The sequence below is a fragment of the Hyperolius riggenbachi genome, chromosome 10 (genome assembly GCF_040937935.1).
Source record: "Hyperolius riggenbachi isolate aHypRig1 chromosome 10, aHypRig1.pri, whole genome shotgun sequence".
Taxonomy (NCBI): Eukaryota; Metazoa; Chordata; class Amphibia; order Anura; family Hyperoliidae; genus Hyperolius; species Hyperolius riggenbachi.
Window position 1 is genome coordinate 262,022,233 of NC_090655.1, and position 27,764 is coordinate 262,049,996.

Here is a 27,764-nt window from a genome sequence, read left to right on the forward strand (position 1 = left end):
TAAAACCCTTCATATCATAAAACTATGCAATAATTTAGTAAAAGTTTGAATTGGTCACTCACATAAACATAGCTTTGTCATCAGGCATAGAGTTTATAGGGCTCTCCCACTTAGCATTAGCCGCCTGGCCGACTCAGACCAGGCTGCTGTGACTTAGTCCAAAAGGTCCCATGCCCACATGCCAGCCTGTTTCCGCATGGCGTACCCGCCCTACTAGTTTCGTCAACAGAATGACTCATCAGGGAGGCACTCCATGCGGAAACGGAAAGATAGTTCTGCTTTATATAGATTATTTGCACAGAGTGTGTATGTTCTCTCCGTGTTTGCATGGGTATCTTCAGGGTAATCCAGTTTCCTCCCAGTCCCTCATCCCATAAACACACCCAGATAGGTTATTTGTTCTCCTCACTCATTGTTCTTCTGTGAAAAATAATTATACTAATAGTATTAGATGGTTGCGTGCAGGTGATTCCTCAGAGGCTGCAGTTGGTCTATTCACCACAAGATGGCAATCACACAGACAGGAAGTAATGAAGCCACAGTCATGAAACTGTAAGAGCAGGAAGAGAAGTTGCAAGAAATGGAGACAACACACGGCTATAAGAGGTAATTGTGTGATTCTTGTTATATATTGGGCAGAGCAGAGGGCAAGGTGGACATTCTTTGTTACAGAGGAGGTCATAGCACACCTGTCACCATCCTGATCATCCCACTTGCAGTAACTGACATACAAGAGACTTGTAATGAATAGTGAATTATCAGCTGCGGTGGATAACAGTACCACCGCAGCTGCTTCTGGTACCCTGCCTGCCAGTCTCCCTGTGCCTCGGGCGTCTAGCACGCCGAGGACGGGCGTGAGTGGTCGCTGCTTGTCAGCTGCGGGGGATGATGGGGCCACCGTGGGCATTGCTGGGTCCCTGCCTGCCACGTTTTCCGCGTCTCAGGCGTCTAGTACGCCGGAGACGTGTGTCTCTACTGTTCTCAGGGGCACATGAGCGCGTGCGCGCTCGTTGTCAGGACCTTTATGCCAGGAGGAGGCGCGTCAGCTGACCAGCTGGTCGGCTGACGTCAGGGAGCATGTTAGCCTCTCCTGATTGGCTGAGGCTGATGGGCGTGGTTGGAGGGTCTCCTCCGCTTCTTAAGCCTCTCGGCTTCACTTGCAATTTGTCTGCTGTCATAAAGACTTCGTGTTAGCGCTCAGACCTTAGTCAGTTCCCTAGTGTGTTAGAACTGGCAGGAGTTGGGAATTCACATTAAGCTTAGGATCTGCTTGATAGCTTAAATTGTACTAATTGTGTATGACTCTGGCTAGCTCTGACCAACCTTACTCTTAGTGATTCTGTACTTTAGCCTATCTTAACCTGTTGCCAACTCAGCCTGTTTAACACTCTGTCTCTGTCTCCTGATTCTGTACCTTTGCCCATCTGATCTTGGGCAGTGCCAAACTCTGCAAACTCTGACTGGATACCGTTCTGCTTTTGCCTGTCGATTCTGTACTGTAATCTGTCTGTCTGTTGCCAAACCGTTCAGTCTGACCACTCTACTCTCACCAGAGAGCCCTTGTCTCTGGTGAGAGGTGCTGCACTACAGTGCCCACCATCTCCTCTGGTGAGGTATTGCCAAAACTGTCAGTACATAATGTTGCACCAATCACTACACGCAGTGCAATAAAATAGTCCTACTTACTTGTACACTTAGCATCTGTATCGTATATCTGTATTATTGGTGATTCTGCAGATCACCTGATAATCAGAACTCTGATCTTGCTAGCACCAATTGTTACACCATGTCCCTCCAGTGCCGGCATCTCACCTTCCTAGTAATAATTCAGTCACATCACAGAGACAAGAGAAGAGGTATATGGAATATAGCCATGTCCCTCCAGTGCCGGCATCTCACCTTCCTAGTAATAATTCAGTCATATCACAGAGACAAGAGAAGGTGTATATGGAATATAGCCATGTCCCTCCAGTGCTGGCATTTCACCTTCCTAGTAATAATTCAGTCACATCACAGAGACAAGAGAAGATGTATATGGAATATAGCCATGTCCCTCCAGTGCCGACATCTCACCTTCCTAGTAATAATTCAGTCACATCACAGAGACAAGAGAAGATGTATATGGAATATAGCCATGTCCCTCCAGTGCCGGCATCTCACCTTCCTAGTAATAATTCAGTCACATCACAGAGACAAGAGAAGGTGTATATGGAATATAGCCATGTCCTTCCAGTGCCGGCATCTCACCTTCCTAGTAATAACTCACATCACAGAGACAAGAGAAGATGTATATGGAATATAGCCATGTCCCTCCAGTGCTGGCATCTCACCTTCCTAGTAATAATTCACATCACAGAGACAAGAGAGGATGTATATGGAATATAGCCATGTCCCTCCAGTGCCGGCATCTCACCTTCCTAGTAATAATTCACATCACAGAGACCAGAGAAGTTGTATATGCAATATAGCCACGTCCCTCCAGTGCTGGCATCTCACCTTCCTAGTAATAATTCAGTCGCATCACAGAAACAAGAGAAGATGTATATGGAATATAGCCATGTCCCTCCAGTGCCGGCATCTCACCTTCCTTCTAGTAATAATTCAGTCACATCACAGAAACAAGAGAAGATATATATGGAATATAGCCATGTCCCCCCAGTGCCGGCATCTCACCTTCCTAGTAATAATTCAATCACATCACAGAGACCAGAGAAGATGTATATGCAATATAGCCACGTCCCTCCAGTGCTGGCATCTCACCTTCCTAGTAATAACTCACATCACAGAGACAAGAGGAGATGTATATGGAATATAGCCATGTCCCTCCAGTGCTGGCATCTCACCTTCCTAGTAATAACTCACATCACAGAGACAAGAGGAGATGTATATGGAATATAGCCTTGTCCCTCTAGTGCTGGCATCTCACCTTCCTAGTAATAACTCACATCACAGAGACAAGAGAAGATGTATATGGAATATAGCCATGTCCGCCCAGTGCTGGCATCTCACCTTCCTAGTAATAATTCAGTCACATCACAGAGACAAGAGAAGATGTATATGGAATATAGCCATGTCCCTCCAGTGCTGGCATCTCATCTTCCTAGTAATAATTCAGTCACAGCACAGGGACAAGAGAAGATGTATATGGAATATAGCCATGTCCCTCTAGTGCTGGCATCTCACCTTCCTAGTAATAATTCAGTCACATCACAGAGACAAGAGAAGATGTATATGGAATATAGCCATGTCCCTCCAGTGCCGGCATCTCCCCTTCCTAGTAATAATTCACATCACAGATACAAGAGAAGATGTATATGGACTATAGCCATGTCCCCCCAGTGCTGGCATCTCACCTTCCTAGTAATAATTCAGTCACATCACAGAGACAAGAGAAGATGTATATGGAATATAGCCATGTCCCCCCAGTGCCGGCATCTCACCTTTCTAGTAATAACTCACATCACAGAGACAAGAGAAGATGTATATGGAATATAGCCATGTCCCTCCAGTGCCGGCATCTCACCTGCTTAGTAATAATTCAGTCACATCACAGAGACAAGAGAAGATGTATATGGAATATAGCCATGTCCCTCCAGTGCTGGCATCTCACCTTCCTAGTAATAATTCACATCACAGAGACAAGAGAAGATGTATATGGAATATAGCCATGTCCCCCCAGTGCTGGCATCTCACCTTCCTAGTAATAATTCAGTCACATCACAGAGACAAGAGAAGATGTATATGGAATATAGCCATGTCCCTCCAGTGCCAGCATCTCACCTTCCTAGTAATTATTCACATCACAGAGACAGGAGAAGATGTATATGGAATATAGCCATGTCCCTCCAGTGCCAGCATCTCACCTTCCTAGTAATTATTCACATCACAGAGACAAAAGAAGATGTATATGGAATATAGCCATGTCCCTCCAGTGCCGGCATCTCACCTTCCTAGTAATAATTCAGTCACATCACAGAGACAAGGGAAGATGTATATGGAATATAGCCATGTCCCTCCAGTGCTGGCATCTCACCTTCCTAGTAATAACTCCGTCACATCACAGAGACAAGAGAAGAAATATATAGAATATAGCCATGTCCCTCCAGTGCCAGCATCTCACCTTCCTAGTAATAATTCAGTCACATCACAGAGACAAGAGAAGATGTATATGGAATATAGCCATGTCTCCCCAGTGCTGGCATTTCCCCTGTATAGCCTCTTCTACCCCTAGCATTGCCATATTACCCTGCAGTGTCGCCATATGCCCAATCCTGGCCTGGGTCAGTACCTGTTCATTGAGGAGTTTAAGGCAAGACTTCCTAACACTTCAGGGTGGCCTCTTGAGTATATCCGAGTGGCTTCAGCTTTTGAGTGCTTTGAGTCCGATAAGAAAAGCGCTATACAAATGTTTGAATTATTATTAGATAATTAGCTGCAGGCCTCTGCTCTTATCTTCCTTCGTCTCCAGCTGTTCTCTCCTCTCATCCTCATCCATCTACTGCTGCCGGCACTGCTGTAACCTCTCAGGAATGTGTGCATGGAAAGGAGGAGAGAAGCACCAGATGATGAGCAAGGCACACTGGAGGAGAGGACTGTGGTACTGAATGTGCAGGAGACCACAGCTTATGGGATTTTATCACCCCCTAGCTAATTATGTTTTTTTCTGTTCTATATGTATTAGTCCTGATATCTTACAGCTATAATTTTTTTATCATTTTCAGAACTAAGAATTAAACTCGAGGAGCAAACTACATGGGAGGAGTGATAAGCCGTCTATGGAGGAGGGTGACATGATGAGGACAAATAAAGAGGAAGAAGAGACGTATGTGAGGAGTGATAAGCAGTTTATGGAGGAGGGTGACATGATGAGGACAAATAAAGAAGAAGAAGAGACATATGTGAGGAGTGATCAGCAGTCTATGGAGGAGGGTGACATGATGAGGACAAGTAAAGAGGAAGAAGGAGAGACATATGTGAGGAGTGATCAGCCATCTGCAGAAGAGAATTACATGATGAGGACAAATAAAGAGAAAGAAACATATGAGAGGGGTAATCAGCAGTCTATGGAAGAGGGTGACATGATGAGGACAAATAAAGAGGAAGAAGAAGAGACATATGTGAGGAGTGATCAGCAGTCTATGGAGGGTGGTGACATTATGAGAACAGTGAAAGAGGAAGATGAAGATACTTATGTGAGAAAATTACATGATGGGGACAATTAAAGAGGAAGAAACCTATGAGAGGGGTAATCAGCAATTTATTAACCTATTTTGGTTCCTGGACGTAGTTTCTACGTCCAGGAACCATGCGCGCTACCGCGCACTCCCGGCCGCGGATTCGGTAGCCAGGGAATCAATGTATCGGGCTTTGGTGCCCGATCATTGATTCCTCTCCCCTGCTGAAAAAGCGACAGCTTCTCTCGGAAGCTGCGCCTTTTCTGGCCGTTCCCTCTCCGATGAGTCACTCTAAGCGTGTGTTACGCTTAGAGTGACGTCATGTAAACAAACTCATGGCCGCCATCTTGTGGCCAAAAAGTAATACTACACCTGTAAGAAAAAAAAAATACAAATTAACACACATTTACATTATAAATCTATTGTTTACCTCCCACCCTCCCAAAACTACCCAAATAAAATGTTTACTATAAAAAAAACAAAAACATTACAATAAAAAAAAAACATGTAAATATTTACCTAAGGGTCTAAACTTTTTAAATATCAATGTAAAGATGAAATATTTCTATATTTTTTTTATTTTAAACTTGTAAATAGTGATAGATGCAAAATGGAAAAAATGCACCTTTATTTCCAAATAAAATATTGTCGCCATACATTGTGATAGGGACATAATTTTAACGGTGTAATAACCGGGACATATGGGCAAATACAATACGTGAGTTTTAATTATGGAGGCATGTATTATTTTAAAACTATAATGGCTAAAAACTGAGAAATAATGAATTTTTCCATTTTTTTTCTTATTCTTCCTGTTAAAATGCATTTACAGTAAAGTGGCTCTTAGCAAAATGTACCCCCCAAAGAAAGCCTAATTGGTGGCGGAAAAAACAAGATATAGATCAGTGCATTGTGATAATTAGTGATAAAGTTATAGGCTAATGAATGGGAGGTGAACATTTCTCACGTGAAAATGACGGAACCTGAATGGGTTAAGGAGGGTGACACGATGAGGACAATTAAAAAGGAAGAAGAGACATATGTGAGGAGTGATCAGCAGTCTATGGAGGAGGGTGAAATGATGGGCGTAAATAAAAAGGAAGACCCACTTTTAGAGGGCAGAACAGGTGAGTAATCAAAATTAAATGTTGAATATTGTATTGAATTTTTGAATAAAGCACATACAAAAACCCACACAATCCCAAAACCCCAGGCCCCCCAACCCTACACCATCAACCCCTTTGTCTCTTGCGGTCTGTCCTGTAAGGATTCATTGCTTGCATTGATCAGAGTATGACGCAGTATTGGGTCTATGCTTCATAATCTACACCATGGTTTTCAAGGTATTCCAGCTATGGAACCCAGATTATTTCGGATTTAAGAGGGCAATCACGTTGAAGATAAGTTAATTTATGTAACCGTAATGCTGCATTAATTGTTTTTACCTACTCCGCCACTGTTGGTGCATCATGTTGTATCCAGTGAAGAACAATAGATTTTCTTGCAAAATAGCATAGCATGTTCCAGAGAAGTACCAGCCTTCTAGAACTTAGTGTAGCGCCAGAAATTCCTGACAAATGCAATTTAGGATCTAGAGCAGCCTTTCTCAAGCTTTCTACCCTGGAGGAACACTGAAAATACTATCTGGATCTCAAGGAACCCCTTAATTTATTTTGCAGAGGGCATGGTCATTAAAGAAGAGCTGTCAGCCATACTATTTCAGAAAAAAACACATATATAAGTAGATAAATACTTGCTCTACTTACATAACACATGTATTGTACTGTCCACATTTAGATTTTAGTGATTTTTCTACAGTAAAAAAAAAGAGAAAATCCTTCTTAGCATTTCCCATTTTAAGTGTGACTATTTTGACGCCAATTCCAATGTAATTTCCTCCCTTACTCTCCTTTGCCTGATTTGTCCGCCCTTCACTATAGAAAGTGCATTGTCTCAGCATGAGAAAAAATTGGCCAATCAGAGAGGAACGGAGGTGTGGGAGGGGAAAACGGGAAGAAAAGAGGCTTCAACCAATCAGGCTGCATTAATTAAGTCTGAGAGGAAAGTAAAGAAGCAAAAAAAAAAAAAGACAACCCAGCATGCCCTGCAACTTCTCTTTTGCGTACCACATTTTGTGTGTGCCAAATAAGAGTCAGGTAAACTGGGGAATGATCAGTTAACAACAAGAAAAGTAATAGTGATTTTAACTTTTGGATTGCCTGATCAGCATCCTTATTACTTGTTTACCAAATACAAATAAATAATAGTTTTTTTATTTTATGCCTGACAGTTACTCTTTAATAGATATAAGATAATCGCTTGTGGCCTCCAGTAAATCTTTCCATTCCGATCCCTGCTGATCAGGTACAGCCCTACACCAGTTCTGATAGGCTCTGTCTACTCTGGAAGATTTTGTGTCTATTAAGGTTGCATATATGGCTTAGGCCCAGTGCACACCAAAAACCTCTAGCAGATCCGCAAAACGCTAGAGGTTTTTGAAGCAGATTTTCAGGGCGATTCTAGGCATGTTTAGAGAGGTTTCCTAAACATGCCTAGCGTTTTTGGGAGCGTTTTTGTGTAGCAGATTACATATATTGTTACAGTAAAGCTGTTACTGAACAGCTTCTGTAACAAAAACGCCTGGAAAACCATTCAGATCTAGCGTTTTTCAGAGCAGTTTGAGCTTTTCCCATACTTTTTATTGAGGCAGAACGCATCTGCAAACAGCAAAAATGCTGCAGGAGCCACGTTTGCGGTTTGCTAAAAACCTCAAACAGTTGGTGTGCACCATCCCATTGAGATACATTAGCCAAGCATTTTCAGTAGCGGCAGCGTTTTTGAAAACGCTACCAAAACCGCTCGGTGTGCACAAGGTCAGAGAGAGGAGATTCTAATTGTTTTTGGAGCAACAGGGATTTTAGTGGGTCTGACTTCAAAATAACTTGATTAGGGAATTGGGATTGGGCAGCATGCCTAACTTGAAGGTATCTGAAAACATCTTATTACTGAGGGAAGATTCAAGCATTAGGGTGTGAAAGGAAACTAACTGGCCATTGGTAAACAAATGTTGTAACCATTTAACACCTTGTCTAGCCCATAATAGAGGATCAGGAATGCTTTGGAAATGAGGAAGTTTGAGTTTGCAGCATAGGGGAGCAAATAGAGAGAATACATCTGGTTCCTTGAATTTCTGCCTTTCTGCATTCCAGAGTTTGATAGTAAGAGACATAGGAGTAGGCAATGGATCATATGCTCTGTCTCCTTCAGGCTAGGTGCACACATAGCAGAAACGCTAGCGTTGTGGAAAACGCTGCATTATTGCCGCTAATTGAAGTCTATGGGCCGCAGGAAAAAATGCATATGCGTTTTCTATGCGTTTTCCAGTATGCGTTTTTGAAAACGCTGGTTCTGTTGCATATTATGTAGGATGGCTGCCAAAACGATGGGATGAAAGTCAATGGGAATGGGTTTTTCATGCGTTTTCCATGTGTTTTAGCTTAAAAAAATTGCTTAGTGATGCATTTTCGCTTCCTGTTGTCTTCCTAGTGATTTGCATAAAACACAATAAAAAAAGCATGTAAGACGCCTATGCGTTTTGTATTAGCGAACCGCAAGCTCATTAAAATGCACACAAAACACTTAAAGCGGACTTAAACCCCAAAATTTTTTAATTCAAAACATTTAGTTGCACCACTCTGACACATACAAAGATAAATAAACACTCCTTCAAACCTATGAGCATTTCAGTACATGCTTTTCACCCTTCTCTTTTCATAGCTAGGGTTATACTGGGGGCAGCCATTAGCAATTCCTCCATTGCTGGACACCACCTACTTCACCAGTTTACCGGAAAAATCCCGGCAATATGAAAGGAAGGGAGGGGTTCCTCCAATAAATGTAAAATATTTTATATTTGTCATCATGCAGCTGAAAAAAGGCTGCTATTTATTATTATAATTTAGAAAATAGATTTTATTTCTGAAATCTTGTATTTTTAATTTGGGTCCACTTTAAAAAAATGCATCACAAATGCACAAAAAGGCAACAAAAAACGCACACAACATTAACATAAAACTTGACATAAAACTTTCACGCTATGTCATATATATGAACCCAGCCTGAAGGTTTACGCAAAAAAGTTTTGGAATCTGCAGCCTTTGGTGTTGACCCAGGTATATCTGCCACATGGATTTTGCGTAATCTTAAAATCTGGATGAATAAATAAATCGATCAAATTAGTGAAGGAGTGCCTTTGAAAACCTATTCAGCCTCCTTACCTGTTGTTCTCAGAGCGGTGGCCTTTTCAGCTGACGCAGTGACTGAACTCAGAATCACCGCTCGCACTACAGCTCTTATTCATTCTACATGACGGGCTGTGTGGCTGAAGACCTGGGAGGGAGATCTAACCTTCAAAAATAAGATCTGCTCTATTCCGTTGGAGGAAAGTTTGTTATTCGGTTCAGAGTTGGTACGTTTTGTTCCGCTCAGCAGAAATGGGGAAGCAATTTACAAATATAAAGAAAACCTTTAACCTCCTTGTGACCACCTTCTGCCAATTGATGGTCGCAAGGCTGCCTAATGCCAATTGGCGTCAAGTCCTGGGGGCGTGTTTTGCAGGAGATCGCGCGTGCCGATGTGCGCACATGTCCACCTGAATGACTAGGCTCCGCTCCGTCATCAGTCTCCCAGTGGCAATTGCCGCTATTCGCAATCTTTTTACATTGTACAGCGCTGCGATCTACGGCAGCGCTGTACTGGGGACAGCCGCGTCACTCAGGTGTCCCCTTGGGAGGCTCAGAGAGCGATTGGCTCTCATAGGCTGATGTCTAATCTAATGAGCAATTTAAGGGTAAGAATGTGCAGAAAAAGTGGTCCTTTTAAGAAAGGAAAGGGAAAAGGGGCGTTCACCCTTGGGAGAACCGTGTCCCCAAAAGAAAAGAAATTACTGTCTTCCTGCGGGGGATTAATTTAATTTCAGTTAGCATGTAGAGCCTGAATCCCGATCCTTTTGTTTTATAGATTATAAAAGAAGGCTAAAACCTTCAATTTTCTGTTCAGCCCCCCTTGCCCCCCCCCCCCCCCCCCTCTCCCCCCAGAGAAAATTTATCAACGGGACTCCAAAAGACCCAGACAAAGCAATGGGTCTGGAGCTGGAGATCCTGAGATGAATGGAGAAAAAAGTGATTGTTCCAGTTCCACCAGAAGAGGAGTCTCAGGAAAGTTATTCCCATGTATTTCTGGTGAAGAAACCCAGCGTGGATTTTTGGTTCATTCTGCACCGAAAGTCCCTAATGGCACTTTTCCACTATGAGCATTTGTGATGCTGAATCACAAAATTGCCAATCGTTGGCGATTTTTAAATCGCTAGGGTTTGCAAAATAACATAGGAATCGCGATTAAGTTTTTATAAAAGTGCGATCGTGCCTCGGAGCGATTTTTACCACAATTTTGCAATGTAATGCATTGCATATGCAAAAACCGCAATAGTGTAAAAAAAATTGAGTTGTGCAATCGCTTGCGTTTAACGATTGCTAGCGGAAAAGGACCCTGAATCCTTAGTGTACAAAAAGTTCAGGATGGAAAGTATTTATACCATGAGAAGTCTATCAAATGGAAACGGATATTTCGTAACAATAGATCTTCAAGATGCACATTCCTATCTTTTTAAACCTTCAAAGATTATTGAAGTTCACAATCAAGAATGGGTCCGAAATTCTTCATTTCCAGTTCCGTGCACTCCCGTTCGGGATTGCTTCGGCCTTTCGCATATTCACCAAGGTTCTAGTGGAGGTTATGAAGGTTCTAAGACTTCTGGGATCTCGATTGTACATTCCCTGGACGACCTGTTGATCTTTGCGGATTCAGAGGATCTCGTCAAAGTTCACAGAGATCTGGTCATCAAATTATTGACACAGATAAATTGGGTAGCAAACTATTCGAAATCGGCCCTTATTCCTGTTCAGGAGATAACCTTTTTAGGTTACAGAATAAATTCTGTAGGAGGGAAAGATTTTCCTTCCAGAAGAAAATAAAATAAAGCTTCAGTCGGAGGTGAGGTCTATTCGGGATCTTCAGGTATGTTCTCTCCATCAAATTATGGGCATTCTAGGACTCTTCACTTCATCTATACCAGCACAGTTCCCTGAGCTCAGGCTTACAGCAGGACTCTTCAAGCTTTACTGTTAGCAAACTGGGACAGATCTCAGGGAAGCCTGGATGTGCTTATTCCACTTCCAGACGTAGTGAAATCCAGTCTTCTGTGATGGTTAAAAGATCACAATCTCGACAGGAGTCATTGTTGGAGACAACACGATCCCATAAGAGTTTATACGGATGTGTGTTCCTGGGGTTAGGGGACTACTGCCCTATACAACCATGCACAGGGTCATTAGTCCCGGAACATAAAGGACTGATCGTCCAATTTCAGGGAACTCTTGGCAGTCCAAAAATCTCATCTGGCTTTTCAGGATCTTGTGAGAGGGAGAGAAGTTCTGGTATTCTCAGACAACATCACGACGGTGGCGTTTCTTCAAAAAAGCAAGGAGGATTAAGCTCTCCAGATGTCCCTCTGCTCAGAGATTCTGGATTGGGCAGAACCACGTGTTCTGTCCCTGTCTGCAGTCCACATAAAAGGGACTCTAAATTGGGAAGCAGATTCCCTGAGCCGTCAGGAAGTGATCCAATCAGAATGGGAGTTCCATATGGAGGTCTTCCAGCTGATTACTGAGTAATTTGTGATGCCAGAAATCGTTCTTTTCCCATCCCTGACGAATGCGACTGCCCCCCGGAGTGTACCAATAAATTTATTTTGTTCCAAATACACAGCTTGTTGTGTCTGCTTGCAGGAGGTAAGTCCACCACTGCCTCCTAAGCACTTTTAAACCTTTTAAATATTGTTTTTATTCTTTTGGCCCCTCTGTTCTCGTTACGTTATACTTAATATCCACCCTTGGTGGAGGGGGATACCCCATCTTTTTCCTGTCTACAGAGAGCGACTTCTTAATCCTGAGGGAGGACAGGCTAATCTCCTCACCTGCCTATATAGTGGTTACCTGGAGGTAACCCGTGTTTGTGAGTATATAATTGTACTCTTCTTTATTTTTCCCATTACAACAACCTACTACACTATATTTGGCTCTCGCTTCTTCTCTTTACATATATCTACACAAGAATGCGAAGGTGAATCCGTTTTTTCCCTCCACAGATTCTCAAGGCTTCTGGGACTGAGCGCCCTCAGTCTTCCTTGGAACTTCAATTTATGTTATGCATTCCCTCCAATAGCTCTGTTATCTCAAATTCTAGAGAAAGTTATTACAGGTTTTCTTTAAAGGGAAGGTCCAGGTAAAAAAAAAAAATGAGTTTCACTTACCTGGGGCTTCTACCAGCCCCATGCAGCCATCCTGTGCCCTCGTAGGCACTCACTGCTGCTCCAGTCCCCCGCTGGCAGCTAGTTTAGTTTTTGCCGACCTCGGAAGTCGGGGGCCGCATTGCGTAAATTTTTATGCATTCCCAATAGTGCAGGAACATTAACACATACATTTTTACGCATTAGTGGTGCAACGCGTACATTTTTACAGAGGTGCCTGGCTCTTCTACTGACCACATATGCTATTGCTCAGTTGTTATTGCCTGATGAAGTGGGATCAAACCTGCGAAACGCGTTGCATATTTGGAGTTCATAAATAAAATATATTGACTGTCTTTACTACAGTCGTTGTGTGTCTACTTGGAGGAGGTAAGTCCACCACTATCTCCTCTATTTACCAAGAATTTGTTTTTTTTAAGCTCATTCAGCTTCCTTTGACACACTGAGGTGTAGGTGTTGGTGGGGGCTTTTCTTGGATCTGTGTTTCCACAGATCAAGGGATCACCTGTTACTTTGCCTGTTCTGGATGCAAGTTAGAAACTGAGTAGGTCTAACCGGAGTCTTTGCACAATTAGGAACAAGAGAGAGATAACTGTACATTACAAGGGACATATGAGTAACACGAGGATACAGTGGTAATAAGGATGTGTAGGTGACACCACATTGCTCTACAAACATAACACAGATCTCTTGCTATAAGTACATATAGGTCTGTTGTCACAGGAGTAACACTTTGCTTCCATTGTCTCAGCAAGCTCTACAACTTACTGTGTTTCCATGTATGGCCAATGCTTTAGCTGCAGGGATAGTCAATGAGATGCAAATAACTCTGACTTGTATGCAAATGTAATGCAAATTGTATGCAGCTAATCATATTGTTCAGGAAATGAGTTTGATTGGCCAAATTCCAAGCTACATTCTGCAGTTCTCTATCAGGCTGATAACTTGTGATGGTCAGTGACATGCCAAGAACTCAGAGAGGGTGTAAATTGTATTATAATTATATGCAAAGTAATGCAGCTGCAGCATTTGGTATATTTCTAATCTGCATAAACTTTACATTAATTTTAAATTTTCAGCCACTCACTGACCATCCCTAATGATAATTGTTCCTCCCCTCAGAATTCTCTAACAGGAAGTGATGATGTTTCTCTATTTGCAGCGTGGAGTCCCGGCATCAGGAACCTCTCAGAGACTCGTCTCTCTGTATCCACAGACTGTACAACGGATGATGATGTCACTGGACAAGAGTCTCCTGCAGCTATCCTGGCTACCCCAAATATTCCCCCAGACTCTCCTCACCTGTCTAACCCTGAGGGGCCTCCTACCCAGCACAGCTCTCCCCCTGCTGGAGGGTCTCATTCCTGTTCCATGTGTGGGAAATATTTTGTACAGAAATCACTTCTTGTCAGACATGAGAGATCTCACACTGGAGAGAAACCATATTCATGTGCTGAGTGTGGGAAATGTTTTGCATATAAATCAAATCTTGTCAGTCATGAGAGAACTCACACTGGTGAGAAGCCCTATTCATGTGCTGAGTGTGGGAAATGTTTTGGACAAAAATCAGAACTTGTCATACATGAGAGATCTCACACCGGTGAGAAACCATATTTATGCATTGAATGTGGGAAATGTTTTGCACATAGATCACTTCTTGCCATGCATAAGAGAACTCACACTGGTGAAAAGCCCTTTTCATGTGCTGAGTGTGGGAAATGTTTTGCACAGAAATCAAATCTCGCCATGCATGAGAGAACTCACACTGGTGTGAAGCCCTATTCATGTGCTAAGTGTGGGAAATGTTTCAGATGTAAATCAGAGCTTGTCATACATGAGAAAGCTCACACTGGGGAGAAGCCCTATTCTTGTGCTGAGTGTGGGAAATGTTTTGGACAAAAATCAGTTCTTGTCATACATGAGAAATCTCACACTGGTGAGAAACCCTATTCATGTGCTGAGTGTGGGAAATGTTTTGCACAAAGATCACCTCTTGCCATGCATGAGAGAACTCACACTGGTGAGAAGCCGTATTCCTGTGCTGAGTGTGGGAAATGTTTTGCCCAGAAACCACTTCTTGTCAGACATGAGAGATCTCACACTGGGGAGAAGCCCTTTTCATGTGCTGAGTGTGGGAAATGTTTTGGGCGTAAATCACTGCTTGTTCTACATGAGAGAGTTCACACTGGTGAGAAGCCCTATTCATGTGCTGAGTGTGGGAAATGTTTTGCACAGAGACCACATCTTGTCAGACATGAGAGATCTCATACTGGTGGTCAGTAAGGGTCAATGAAACATAGCTCCGCCTTCAGTGAACCTGAACTGGCCACAGCATACTGCTCTCCATCTCCCCAGCATAGCCAGAAGTAGGGAGGATGGAGAGTGGAGTGCAGCAGCCAATAACAGGCTTGTTCAGTTCCGCTTCTCCCTCTCCCATCACTGGTGAGAAGCTCTATTACTGCACGGAGTGTGGGAAATGGTTTGCCATAAATGTTAAGGTGCCCATACACTCATGATTTTCTAATTAGATTCCTTGCAGATTTGATTTATCTGCTGGGAATTGATTCTCCAAAATGTCAGATCGATCAAATTTTCATCCATTTTAAACAAAAATTTATTTAAAGCATCAATTGAACAGCATGGAAAATGAAAAACAATCGGGGGCGGGGCAAGAGCATTGGCAGATTGATGCCCTATAGCTTTTCACTGCATTGAATAGTGCAACTCTGCAGTTCGATCGATTTTCAATACACTCCCTGCTGGAATCTATTGGGGATTGATGTGCAGTGTATGGTAGGAAAGGATTCCTTCTGAATTGAAACAATGATTTTGGAACATTGTATAAGTGTATGGCCATTTCCAATGTTATTTTTATTTCTTGCTAGATGCATATGGCAGCATGTTTACACAGAATCCTGAGGACTCTCTCATGTTACTCAGTGCATTGGTTTGTAAAGCATTAAAGTCCCTGAACTGAGATGACAAGATGAGATAAACGTGGGTACATATAGTACTAAGGTACAGCAGCAGTGGTGTCACTGTGGGCCCACCTGCTGTCAGTCTGGTCAGCATTGCGTGTGTGAGGCTGAATGAGTGAGCGGAGTGTTTGCATAACAGCGCTGGTATACTAATGTGTGCTTTGTCTGTGCTAATGAGGCAGAATCTACAGTCATGTGCAGCCACAGCTCACCTGGAAAGTAAATAAAAGCCAAATCACTTATATCTGGCTGAACAAGCCCTTCTGATAGCAAGAGAGGGATGAAAAAATAATTATTTGTTTTTTGTTGGGAGCTGAATGACCCAGATATTATATCTCACTGATATGGCTGCTGTGCACAAGTCAGAATTTTCCCCTCAAAGCGAATATAAGCATGTGAGACTCCAGGAAAGTTCTGTTTACCATTGTTGCTACACAAACAATTCATTATCTGCTCAGCTTATTTTTCACATCAAGATAGCTTTAAAATGTAAGGGCCCGATTCCACTGCTGCAGAAATCGGGCCAAATCCGCAGAGTTTCCCCGCAAGCAAATCTTGCAGGGAAATTCTGTCATAGGGGATAATGGTGCCACCAGCCAAGTTGCTGGCCTTAGCGATTTGGCCAACATTGCAGCATTTTTCCTTCCTTGCGGGTGGCAGCGAATCCCATAGCCATGCGTGGCATGGCTTCTGCGATTCATCTGCGTAGTTGCTGACCAGGAAGTGCCGCTGCACATCTCGCAGCCATGTGCGACGGCCAGTGGAAACGGGCCCTGAAGATCTCTAAAGGTGCCCATACACTTACTCGAATTCCCGCTGATAGACAGCAGATTCGATCACTGTGATTGAATCTGCTGTGAAATCGATGCCAAAACGCTGCCCGATCGACTGATTTCCATCCGAAATCAATCAATCACATTGATCTGTCCGCGTGAAAAATTTTGCTCGATCGCCGGCGAGTCAGGAGGGCGTTGAAAGCGCCGTTCGAATGTCCGACGACCGTCGCTAGCGGCAATACATTACCTGTTCCGCCGGTGCATGTCCCCGCGGTCCCCTCTCTGCGCTGGGCTCCGGCTGGCTTCAAACGCAGGTCAAACGCAGCACAGAATATGGAGGTTAGACTCTAGTATTCAACAATAGCGAGGAGTTAAGGAATAAGTTGTCATGTCATTGATTTTTTTTTTTTATTTATTAGCAATAGCCCTGATATTTAGCCAATTACCTTATGGGATTCAATGACATGCATCATAAGAGGGATATATATATATATATATATATATATATATATATATATATGTATGTATATATATATATATATATATATATGTATGTATATATATATGTATATATATATATTATAATATATATATATATATATATATATATATATATATATATATATATATATATATATATATATATATTAGAAATTAAAAGTAGGAAAAAGTAACAGAATAAATAAAAAATCTGGAGAAGCTGAAACAGTCAAAAGTGATCCTAAAGGTGGCCATTAACGATACAGTTTTCTGAACGATCGTTAACATTTGATTCTTCATACTAACAATCGAAAAGGATCGCTTGGGACCACTAATGGACAAGGATCTCCTAACCAATCCGGTCAGATTAATTAAATCAATTCGAAAAACGGATCAATTTCATGAATCTGATCAGATTGGTTAGGAGATTTTTGTCCATTAGTATGATAGTTTAAAGGACAACTGTAGCGAGAGGGCTATGGAGGCTGCCATATTTATTTCCTTTAAAACAATACCAGTTGCCTGGCAGCCCTGCTGATCTATTTGGCTGCAGTAGTGTCTGAATCACACCAGAAACAAGCATGCAGCTAGTCTTGTCAGATCTGACATTAATGTTAGAAACACCTGATCTGCTGCATGCTTGTTCAGGGGCTATGGCTAATAGTATTAGTGGCAGAGGATCAAAAGGACAACCAGGCAACTGGTATTGCTTAAAGAGAACCCGAGGTGGGGTTCGGACAATGAAATCTGTATACACAGGCTAGGTCTGCCTGTACAGCCCAGTCTCTGTTTCTATCCAGGCTTAGGGAGCCCTCCTGCGCTCTGCGATCACCCATAAATCACAGCCGCGCTGTGCAGGCTGTGTTTACCTCTGTATTGTCAGTCTCGGCTCTCCCCCCGCCTCCTGCAGAGCTCCGGTCCCCGCCCAGGTCTTTTCCCTCCAATCAGCTGGGAGGGAAGGGACGCGGGCAGGAGATATGCAGGAGGCGGGGGAGCAGCAGACTGACAGTACAGATGTAAACACAGCCCGCTGTGACACACTGCGTGTCAGCAGCACGGCTGTGATTTATGCCCTTTAAGAAAAACAAGATCCTTTTAAAAAAAAGAGAAGGCAGAAAAAAAATTTGAAAAAGAGATGCGAACAGAGACGTAAGAGAAAATTCGCACAAGATAGGATACATTTTCACTTAATTCTATGAAAACTTATATAACTTAAAGAGGAACTTTACCAAAGGAAAGAAAAAGTAGTAGCTGGAAAACTAAATCAATACGTTACAACGTGAAAAGTAAAAAATTAGAAAAAAGATCAAGAAACAATGGAATGATTTGCCGTGTAATTTGATCATGTTGTTTGATCCACAATTAACCTGCAGGTCATCATCTTTACTGCTGGCAGACAAGAAAAAAACTAGACAGCAGCAGCTGCCATTCTCTATAACCACACCCATTATTACCACCAGTGACGTAGCTAAGGAGTTGTGGGCCCTGATGCAAGTTTTACAGTGGGGCCCCCAAGCCCCTTTATACATAACAATTGATGCGGCGCACCAAAACCTGCCAATGGCAACTTCAGTGTCAGAGGTGCAAGAAGGGGGTGGGGAACAGTTTGTTACTGATTACCATTATTCAAAGTATCTATAGAAGTGATTATTATGAGCACAGGACCTATAGAGAGCTAATACTGTCGTTTAGGGAGGGCCTTTCCGGGCCCCTCTTGCCAAAGGGTCCCGATGCGGTCTCTACCTCTGCACCCCCTATTGCTACGCTCCTGATTACCAAATGTTATCTATAGGCGCTTTGAGTCTCCCAGGAGAAAAGCGTGATATAAATGTTCTGTGTCAGTGTCATGTATAAATATGATAGCAATAGATAAGGTATTAGAAGTCAGATGTATTCCCAGGTCATATTATACTCCAGCACAAATGATGCAGATAGACCCCAATGCCTCAGTGCTGCCCCCCAAATGTAAATTAGAAGGAGATGATTGGATACAGGTGTTTGGGCTGGAGGTGAGATACAGGAATTCTGGGGTGGAGAGTGGGACAGGTTATTGTTATATGTGTTACAATCACTGCTATAGACACCCCAATGCCTCAGTGCTGCACCCCAAATGTAAATTAGAAGGAGATGATTGGATACAGGTGTTTGGGCTGGAGGTGAGATACAAGAATTCTGGGGTGGAGAGGGGGGCAGGTTATTGCTATATGTGTTACAATCACTGCTATAGACACCCCAATGCCTCAGTGCTGCACCCCAAATGTAAATTAGGAGATGATTGGATACAGGTGTTTGGGCTGGAGGTGAGATACAGGAATTCTGGGGTGGAGAGTAGTGTTGGGCGAACATCTAGATGTTCGGGTTCGGGCCGAACAGGCCGAACATGGCCGCGATGTTCGGGTGTTCGACCCGAACTCCGAACATAATGGAAGTCAATGGGGACCCGAACTTTTGTGGTTTGTAAAGCCTCCTTGCATGCTACATACCCCAAATTTACAGGGTATGTGCACCTTGGGAGTGGGTACAAGAGGAAAAAAAAATTAGCAAAAAGAGCTTATAGTTTTTGAGAAAATCGATTTTAAAGTTTCAAAGGGAAAACTGTCTTTTAAATGCGGGAAATGTCTGTTTTCTTTGCACAGGTAACATGTTTTTTGTCGGCATGCAGTCATAAATGTAATACATATAAGAGGTTCCAGGAAAAGGGACCGGTAACGCTAACCCAGCAGCAGCACACGTGATGGAACAGGAGGAGGGTGGCGCAGGAGGAGAAGAAGGCCACGCTTTGTGAGACACAACAACCCCGGCCTTGCATGAGGGCAAGAAGCGTGCGGATAGCAGGCTTTGTACCGCCATGCAGTCATAAATGTAATAAAGATAAGTGGTTCAATAAACAGGGACCACGCGGCAACGCTAACCCAGCAGCAGCAGACGTGATGGAACAGGAGCAGGCGCAGGAGGAGAAGGCCACGCTTTGTGAGACACAACAACCCAGGCCTTGCATGAGGGCAAGAAGCGTGCGGATAGCATGCTTTGTACCGCCATGCAGTCATAAATGTAATAAAGATAAGTGGTTCAATAAACAGGGACCACGCGGCAACGCTAACCCAGCAGCAGCAGACGTGATGGAACAGGAGGAGGCGCAGGAGGAGAAGGCCACGCTTTGTGAGACACAACAACCCAGGCCTTGCATGAGGGCAAGAAGCGTGCGGATAGCATGCTTTGTACCGCCATGCAGTCATAAATGTAATAAAGATAAGTGGTTCAATAAACAGGGACCACGCGGCAACGCTAACCCAGCAGCAGCAGACGTGATGGAACAGGAGCAGGTGCAGGAGGAGAAGGCCACGCTTTGTGAGACACAACAACCCAGGCCTTGCATGAGGGCAAGAAGCGTGCGGATAGCATGCTTTGTACCGCCATGCAGTCATAAATGTAATAAAGATAAGTGGTTCAATAAACAGGGACCACGCGGCAACGCTAACCCAGCAGCAGCAGACGTGATGGAACAGGAGGAGGCGCAGGAGGAGAAGGCCACGCTTTGTGAGACACAACAACCCAGGCCTTGCATGAGGGCAAGAAGCGTGCGGATAGCATGCTTTGTACCGCCATGCAGTCATAAATGTAATAAAGATAAGTGGTTCAATAAACAGGGACCACGCGGCAACGCTAACCCAGCAGCAGCAGACGTGATGGAACAGGAGCAGGCGCAGGAGGAGAAGGCCACGCTTTGTGAGACACAACAACCCAGGCCTTGCATGAGGGCAAGAAGCGTGCGGATAGCATGCTTTGTACCGCCATGCAGTCATAAATGTAATAAAGATAAGTGGTTCAATAAACAGGGACCACGCGGCAACGCTAACCCAGCAGCAGCAGACGTGATGGAACAGGAGCAGGCGCAGGAGGAGAAGGCCACGCTTTGTGAGACACAACAACCCAGGCCTTGCATGTGGACAAAAAGCGTGCGGATATAGCAGCAATGCTTTTTGCCGCCATGCAGTCATAAATGTAATACAGATGAGAGGTTCAATAAACAGGGCCCGGAAACGCAACACCATCCCAGATGTTCATTGGTCATGTTACTTGGTTGGGGTCCTGGAGTGTTGCGTAGTCATTTCCAATCCAGGATTGATTCATTTTAATTTGAGTCAGACGGTCTGCATTTTCTGTAGAGAGGCGGATACGCCGATCTGTGACGATGCCTCCGGCAGCACTGAAACAGCGTTCCGACATAACGCTGGCTGCCGGGCAAGCCAGCACCTCTATTGCGTACATTGCCAGTTCGTGCCAGGTGTCTAGCTTCGATACCCAATAGTTGAAGGGTGCAGATGGATGGTTCGACACAGCTACGCCATCTGACATGTAGTCCTTGACCATCTTCTCCAGGCGATCGGTGTTGGAGGTGGATCTGCACGCTTGCTGTTCAGTGGGCTGCGGCTGCATGGGTGTCAGAAAATTTTCCCACTCCAAGGACACTGCCGATACCATTCCCTTTTGGGTACTAGCTGCGGCTTGCGTTGTTTGCTGCCCTCCTGGTCGTCCTGGGTTTGCGGAAGTCAGTCTGTCTGCGTACAACTGGCTAGAGGAGGGGGAGGATGTCAATCTCCTCTCTAAAGTCTCCACAAGGGCCTGCTGGTATTCTTCCATTTTGACCTGTCTGACTCTTTCTTCAAGCAGTTTTGGAACATTGTGTTTGTACCGTGGATCCAGAAGGGTATAAACCCAGTAATTGGTGTTGTCCAGAATGCGCACAATGCGTGGGTCACGTTCAATGCAGTCTAGCATGAATTGAGCCATGTGTGCCAGAGTCCTACCAGAATCCTCATCATCCTCTTGTGAGCGTTGTGATAGTTGTTGTGATGCATCATAGTCGTCACCTTCCTCCTGGTCTGCTTCTGCTGACCATTCGCGTTGAATTGTGGAAGTCCAACGTGCACCGCTCTGGCCCTCGTCAGTGGTGGCATGAAATTCCTGCTCCAACTCCAGCTGTTCCTCCTCCTCTTCTTCGTCATAGCTGCTGGGGCCAGCGTTCCCTGAGGCGGATGGCCTGATGTTGGTACCATCACGCTGATCGTTTTCTCCTTCAGATTCCCCCAGTTGCATCATGACAGCTGTTTCCTTGATTTTTAACATCGACCTCTTCAGTAAACACAGCAGTGGTATGGTAATGCTGACTGAAGAGTTGTCACTGCTCACAAGCAACGTGGATTGCTCAAAATTTTGGAGGACTTGGCAGAGGTCCAACATGTTGGCCCAATCGGATCCACAGAAGCTTGGCAGCTGGCCGGATGCGCCTCGGTACTGCGCCGTCATGTACTGGACCACTGCACTCTTCTGCTCGCAAAAGCGGGCTAGCATGTGCAGCGTAGAATTCCAGCGCGTAGGGACATCACACAGCAAGCGATGGTGGGGGAGATTGAAGCGCTCCTGCATCTTGGCGAGTGCCCCCGAAGCAGTACTGGAATTTCTACAATGTTTGGACACTCGACGCACCTTCAACAGCAGATCGGGCACGCCTGGGTATGTCCTCAGGAACCGCTGAACTACTAGGTTCATCACGTGCGCCAGGCAAGGGATGTGTGTCAGCTTAGCCAACCTTAAAGCGCGAATGAGATTACTCCCATTATCACACACAACCATGCCCGGTTTCAGGTCCAGCGGTGCCAGCCACAAATCCGTCTGTTCCTTTATTCCCCTCCAAATTTCCTCCCCTGTGTGCTGCTTATCCCCAAGGCAGATTAGCTTCAGCAACGCTTGCTGACGCATGCCAACAGCTGTGCTGCACTGCTTCCACGATCCTACTGCTGCTGGGTTAGCGTTTCCGGATGAGGTACAGCTTTGAGATGCGTTGGAGGAGAAGGAGTCAGAGAGGTAGGTGCTGCTGTTATCCAGTGGGAGGGACGGCGGTGCAGCTGTTTGTGGCGTGGGCAACACCCGTGCCGTAGCAGGTGAGGAATCGCTGCCAGGCTCCACAAGGTTCACCCAGTGCGCGGTAAGGGAGATGTATCGACCCTGGCCGAACGCACTCGTCCAGGTGTCAGTGGTGAGGTGAACCTTGCAGGCAACGGCATTCTTCAAGCTTCGGGTTATTTTGCTGACCACGTGCTCATGCAACTCAGGCACTGCAGAGCGTGCAAAGTGGTAGCGGCTGGGAACCACGTAACGTGGGATGGCCACTGACATCATGCCCTTGAAGCTGTTTGTCTCCACCAATCGATATGGCAGCATTTCGCAGGCCAGAAGCTTGGCTATGCTGGCTGTTACTGCCACGGCCCGGGGGTCATTTGCTGGCAATTTCCTCTTGCGCTCAAACATCTCCGACACAGACAACTGAACCGTAGCGCTGCACACGGAAGGGCTGTTGGTTGTTGTGTTTGATGAACACTGGGAGACCTCAAGAGCACTACTCCGGAAAGTGACAGTGTCAGCGTCGTCTGATGTTTGTGAATGTTGTGAACCACGCAATGGCTGGGCTACTGCTGCTGCTGAGGCGGGTCTGGTGGTGAGTCTGGTGAACCCAAGGGAGGCAGTGTTGTTTCTGGTACCCTGTCCTGACGCGTTTGCCCAAAGAGTGGGATGTTTGGATAGCATGTGACGGCTCATGCTGGTGGTGGAGAGGTTGTTAATATTTTTCCCCCTGCTCAGGCGGGTCTTGCACACCTTGCAAATCGCCATGGTAACATCCTCAGTGCAGTCTTCAAAGAAAGCCCAGACTTTGGAGCACCTGCCTCCTTGCTGGCGATTTCTGTTTGCTCCTCTTTTGCCTCTCACTTGAACTTCCACGCTTGTGGTGCCTGAAATTGCGCGCCGCCTACCTTGTGGCACAAGGCGAACTCGTGCAGCAGTGTGTTCTTCAACAGACTCATCTGTGCTGCTGCTACGACGGCGATGTTCTCGTTCACAAACAAAATCTGGGTCTCTGTCCACATTGTCCATACCCTCCTCTTCCATCTCCTCAAACTCGTCATATGTCATTGTGGGCCACCGCCGTGGAGTAGAGCTCCCCACAACAACCTCTGCGCAGCACACTCCAACGTCGTCTTCCAGATCTTGTCGGCCGACCTCCTGCAATTGCAACCCCTCCTGCCCAAATTGCTCTGGGATTTGGGTTTCCGAGTCCTCTTCGGACTCGCCTTGTATTTCAGTGCGCGGTGCATTTCCCACAGTTAACGGTTGTGAATCCAGGCACAACATTTCTGGCTGTTCCTCCATTGACCTTTGAAAGGTGGAAGTTTGTTGGGCTGGGAATAGCTCCTGCGAATACCCCATTGTGTCCTGAGGTAATTCATCGGACTGGTTATCTGGCAGTTGTGTGCGTGGTGTCGCTGCCGGTTGTGTCAGCTTTGTGCCCACTGGCTCCTTGTAACTGGCTGAGGACTCGGACCTCGTGCGTGATGTGCTGGTGCTGCTTAACCCACTGCTGGACGCTTGAGAGGTCATCCAAGTAATTATCTGGTCCTGTTCTTTTGGATTTGTGAGGGTTGTTGTCCTGGACAACATGGGCGGTATTGAGTGGGTTTTCTTGGGTGCTCCCCTGTGGCCTGTACGTGAACCGTCAGGGGAAACACCTCTTCCCTTGCCCCTCCCTCTTTCACCGGATTTCTTCCTCATTTCACTTATCCTTACAGTACACGCTGACTGGCAGCAGTACAGTGGCAGTACAGAAATGCTATACAGTACCACTATTCCCAGCAGCGACACAGAGCACAATGCTATACAGTGACGGGTGAGCGGTGTACCACTATTCCCAGCAGCGACACAGAGCACAATGCTATACAGTGACGGGTGAGCGGTGTACCACTATTCCCAGCAGCGACACAGAGCACAATGCTATACAGTGGCGAACGAGCGGTGTACCACTATTCCCAGCAGACACAGAACAGTACACAGAATGCTATATAGTGTGGCTGAACGAGCGGTGTACCACTATTCCCAGCAGACACAGAACAGTACACAGAATGCTATATAGTGTGGCTGAACGAGCGGTGTACTACTGTTCCCAGCAGACACAGAACAGTACACAGAATGCTATATAGTGTGGCTGAACGAGCGGTGTACTACTGTTCCCAGCAGACACAGAACAGTACACAGAATGCTATATAGTGTGGCTGAACGAGCGGTGTACTACTGTTCCCAGCAGACACAGAACAGTACACAGAATGCTATATAGTGTGGCTGAACGAGCGGTGTACCACTGTTCCCAGCAGACACAGAACAGTACACAGAATGCTATATAGTGTGGCTGAACGAGCGGTGTACCACTGTTCCCAGCAGACACAGAACAGTACACAGAATGCTATATAGTGTGGCTGAACGAGCGGTGTACCACTATTCCCAGCAGACACAGAACAGTACACAGAATGCTATATAGTGTGGCTGAACGAGCGGTGTACTACTGTTCCCAGCAGACACAGAACAGTACACAGAATGCTATATAGTGTGGCTGAACGAGCGGTGTACTACTGTTCCCAGCAGACACAGAACAGTACACAGAATGCTATATAGTGTGGCTGAACGAGCGGTGTACTACTGTTCCCAGCAGACACAGAACAGTACACAGAATGCTATATAGTGTGGCTGAACGAGCGGTGTACTACTGTTCCCAGCAGACACAGAACAGTACACAGAATGCTATATAGTGTGGCTGAACGAGCGGTGTACCACTGTTCCCAGCAGACACAGAACAGTACACAGAATGCTATATAGTGTGGCTGAACGAGCGGTGTACCACTGTTCCCAGCAGACACAGAACAGTACACAGAATGCTATATAGTGTGGCTGAACGAGCGGTGTACCACTATTCCCAGCAGACACAGAACAGTACACAGAATGCTATATAGTGTGGCTGAACAAGCGGTGTACTACTGTTCCCAGCAGACACAGAACAGTACACAGAATGCTATATAGTGTGGCTGAACGAGCGGTGTACTACTGTTCCCAGCAGACACAGAACAGTACACAGAATGCTATATAGTGTGGCTGAACGAGCGGTGTACCACTATTCCCAGCAGACACAGAACAGTACACAGAATGCTATATAGTGTGGCTGAACGAGCGGTGTACTACTGTTCCCAGCAGACACAGAACAGTACACAGAATGCTATATAGTGTGGCTGAACGAGCGGTGTACTACTGTTCCCAGCAGACACAGAACAGTACACAGAATGCTATATAGTGTGGCTGAACGAGCGGTGTACTACTGTTCCCAGCAGACACAGAACAGTACACAGAATGCTATATAGTGTGGCTGAACGAGCGGTGTACTACTGTTCCCAGCAGACACAGAACAGTACACAGAATGCTATATAGTGTGGCTGAACGAGCGGTGTACCACTATTCCCAGCAGACACAGAACAGTACACAGAATGCTATATAGTGTGGCTGAACGAGCGGTGTACTACTGTTCCCAGCAGACACAGAACAGTACACAGAATGCTATATAGTGTGGCTGAACGAGCGGTGTACTACTGTTCCCAGCAGACACAGAACAGTACACAGAATGCTATATAGTGTGGCTGAACGAGCGGTGTACTACTGTTCCCAGCAGACACAGAACAGTACACAGAATGCTATATAGTGTGGCTGAACGAGCGGTGTACCACTGTTCCCAGCAGACACAGAACAGTACACAGAATGCTATATAGTGTGGCTGAACGAGCGGTGTACCACTGTTCCCAGCAGACACAGAACAGTACACAGAATGCTATATAGTGTGGCTGAACGAGCGGTGTACTACTGTTCCCAGCAGTGACACACAATGACTGGGGGGGACCCTGGCTAGCGTGGCTGGAGCGCGAACTACCCTGCCTGCCTACCCAAAGCTAAACCCACAGACAAATGGCGGAGATATGACGTGGTTCGGGTATTTATTTACCCGAACCACGTGACAGTTCGGCCAATCAGAGCGCGTTCGGGTCCGAACCACGTGACCCGTTCGGCCAATCACAGCGCTAGCCGAACGTTCGGGGAACGTTCGGCCATGCGCTCTTAGTTCGGCCATATGGCCGAACGGTTTGGCCGAGCACCGTCAGGTGTTCGGCCGAACTCGAACATCACCCGAACAGGGTGATGTTCTGCAGAACCCGAACAGTGGCGAACACTGTTCGCCCAACACTAGTGGAGAGGGGGACAGGTTATTGTTATATGTGTTACAATCACTGCTATAGACACCCCAATGCCTCAGTGCTGCACCCCAAATGTAAATTAGAAGGAGATGATTGGATACAGGTGTTTGGGCTGGAGGTGAGATACAAGAATTCTGGGGTGGAGAGGGGGGCAGGTTATTGCTATATGTGTTACAATCACTGCTATAGACACCCCAATGCCTCAGTGCTGCACCCCAAATGTAAATTAGGAGATGATTGGATACAGGTGTTTGGGCTGGAGGTGAGATACAGGAATTCTGGGGTGGAGAGGGGGACAGGTTATTGTTATATGTGTTACAGTCACTGCTATAGAAAAATGTGGGAAGCTGTTGCTGGAAATGATTCTGTGTTGTGTAACAAAATAAATCCTATTAGAGTGGAAATCTGATGCATCTCCAAGTATCTCTCCTGTGATTAAAGCTGCTAATAAAGTTATTCCTCTGGAGAATGTGCTGAATATCAGCTGTATATTGTCCCCCCGGTGTGACGTGTTTTGTTCCTCTGCATGTAATGTAAGATGTACTATTACCTGCATCAATCACATTTACTGTAATAAATAAATTGCTTTGTTATAATTAATAAGGAAGTGGTAAGCTCAGTGTTTGTAGCCAGAGCTCTCTGTAACATTGCAGGTCTGCAGTCTGTCACTGGTGATGGGCAAAATAAGATGCAAATACTTCTGAGTTGATCAAATTACAGTACATATTTATGTAAATGTATTCTTCTTGAAAATGGACCAATCAAGTGACGCTGGGGTGGGATATGATTGGTCCATTTTCAAGCTGCATACGTTTGCATAGTCCTGCAGTAGCTTGGACAGACACAGGCTTGGTTCCCATCCCAACAGGGTG

The 27,764-nt window shown here is 45.2% G+C and overlaps 2 protein-coding genes across 2 annotated transcripts in view; both read left to right on the forward strand.

Annotated features, from left to right (window-relative positions):
- Positions 1 to 27,764, forward strand: part of LOC137537148 (uncharacterized) — a 205,310-nt gene that overhangs the window by 57,652 nt on the left and 119,894 nt on the right. The window contains exons 8-10 of the mRNA XM_068259273.1: positions 13,518 to 13,522; positions 13,953 to 14,769; positions 15,565 to 15,569. Coding sequence (XP_068115374.1) covers positions 13,518 to 13,522; positions 13,953 to 14,769; positions 15,565 to 15,569 — 827 coding nt within the window. The remainder of the gene's footprint in view (positions 1 to 13,517; positions 13,523 to 13,952; positions 14,770 to 15,564; positions 15,570 to 27,764) is intronic.
- Positions 553 to 5,259, forward strand: LOC137535382 (uncharacterized). Its single transcript, XM_068257212.1, has 2 exons — positions 553 to 606; positions 4,722 to 5,259. Exon 2 carries the CDS (start codon positions 4,776 to 4,778, stop codon positions 5,220 to 5,222), a length of 447 nt encoding a protein of 148 aa, XP_068113313.1. The 5' UTR covers positions 553 to 606; positions 4,722 to 4,775; the 3' UTR covers positions 5,223 to 5,259.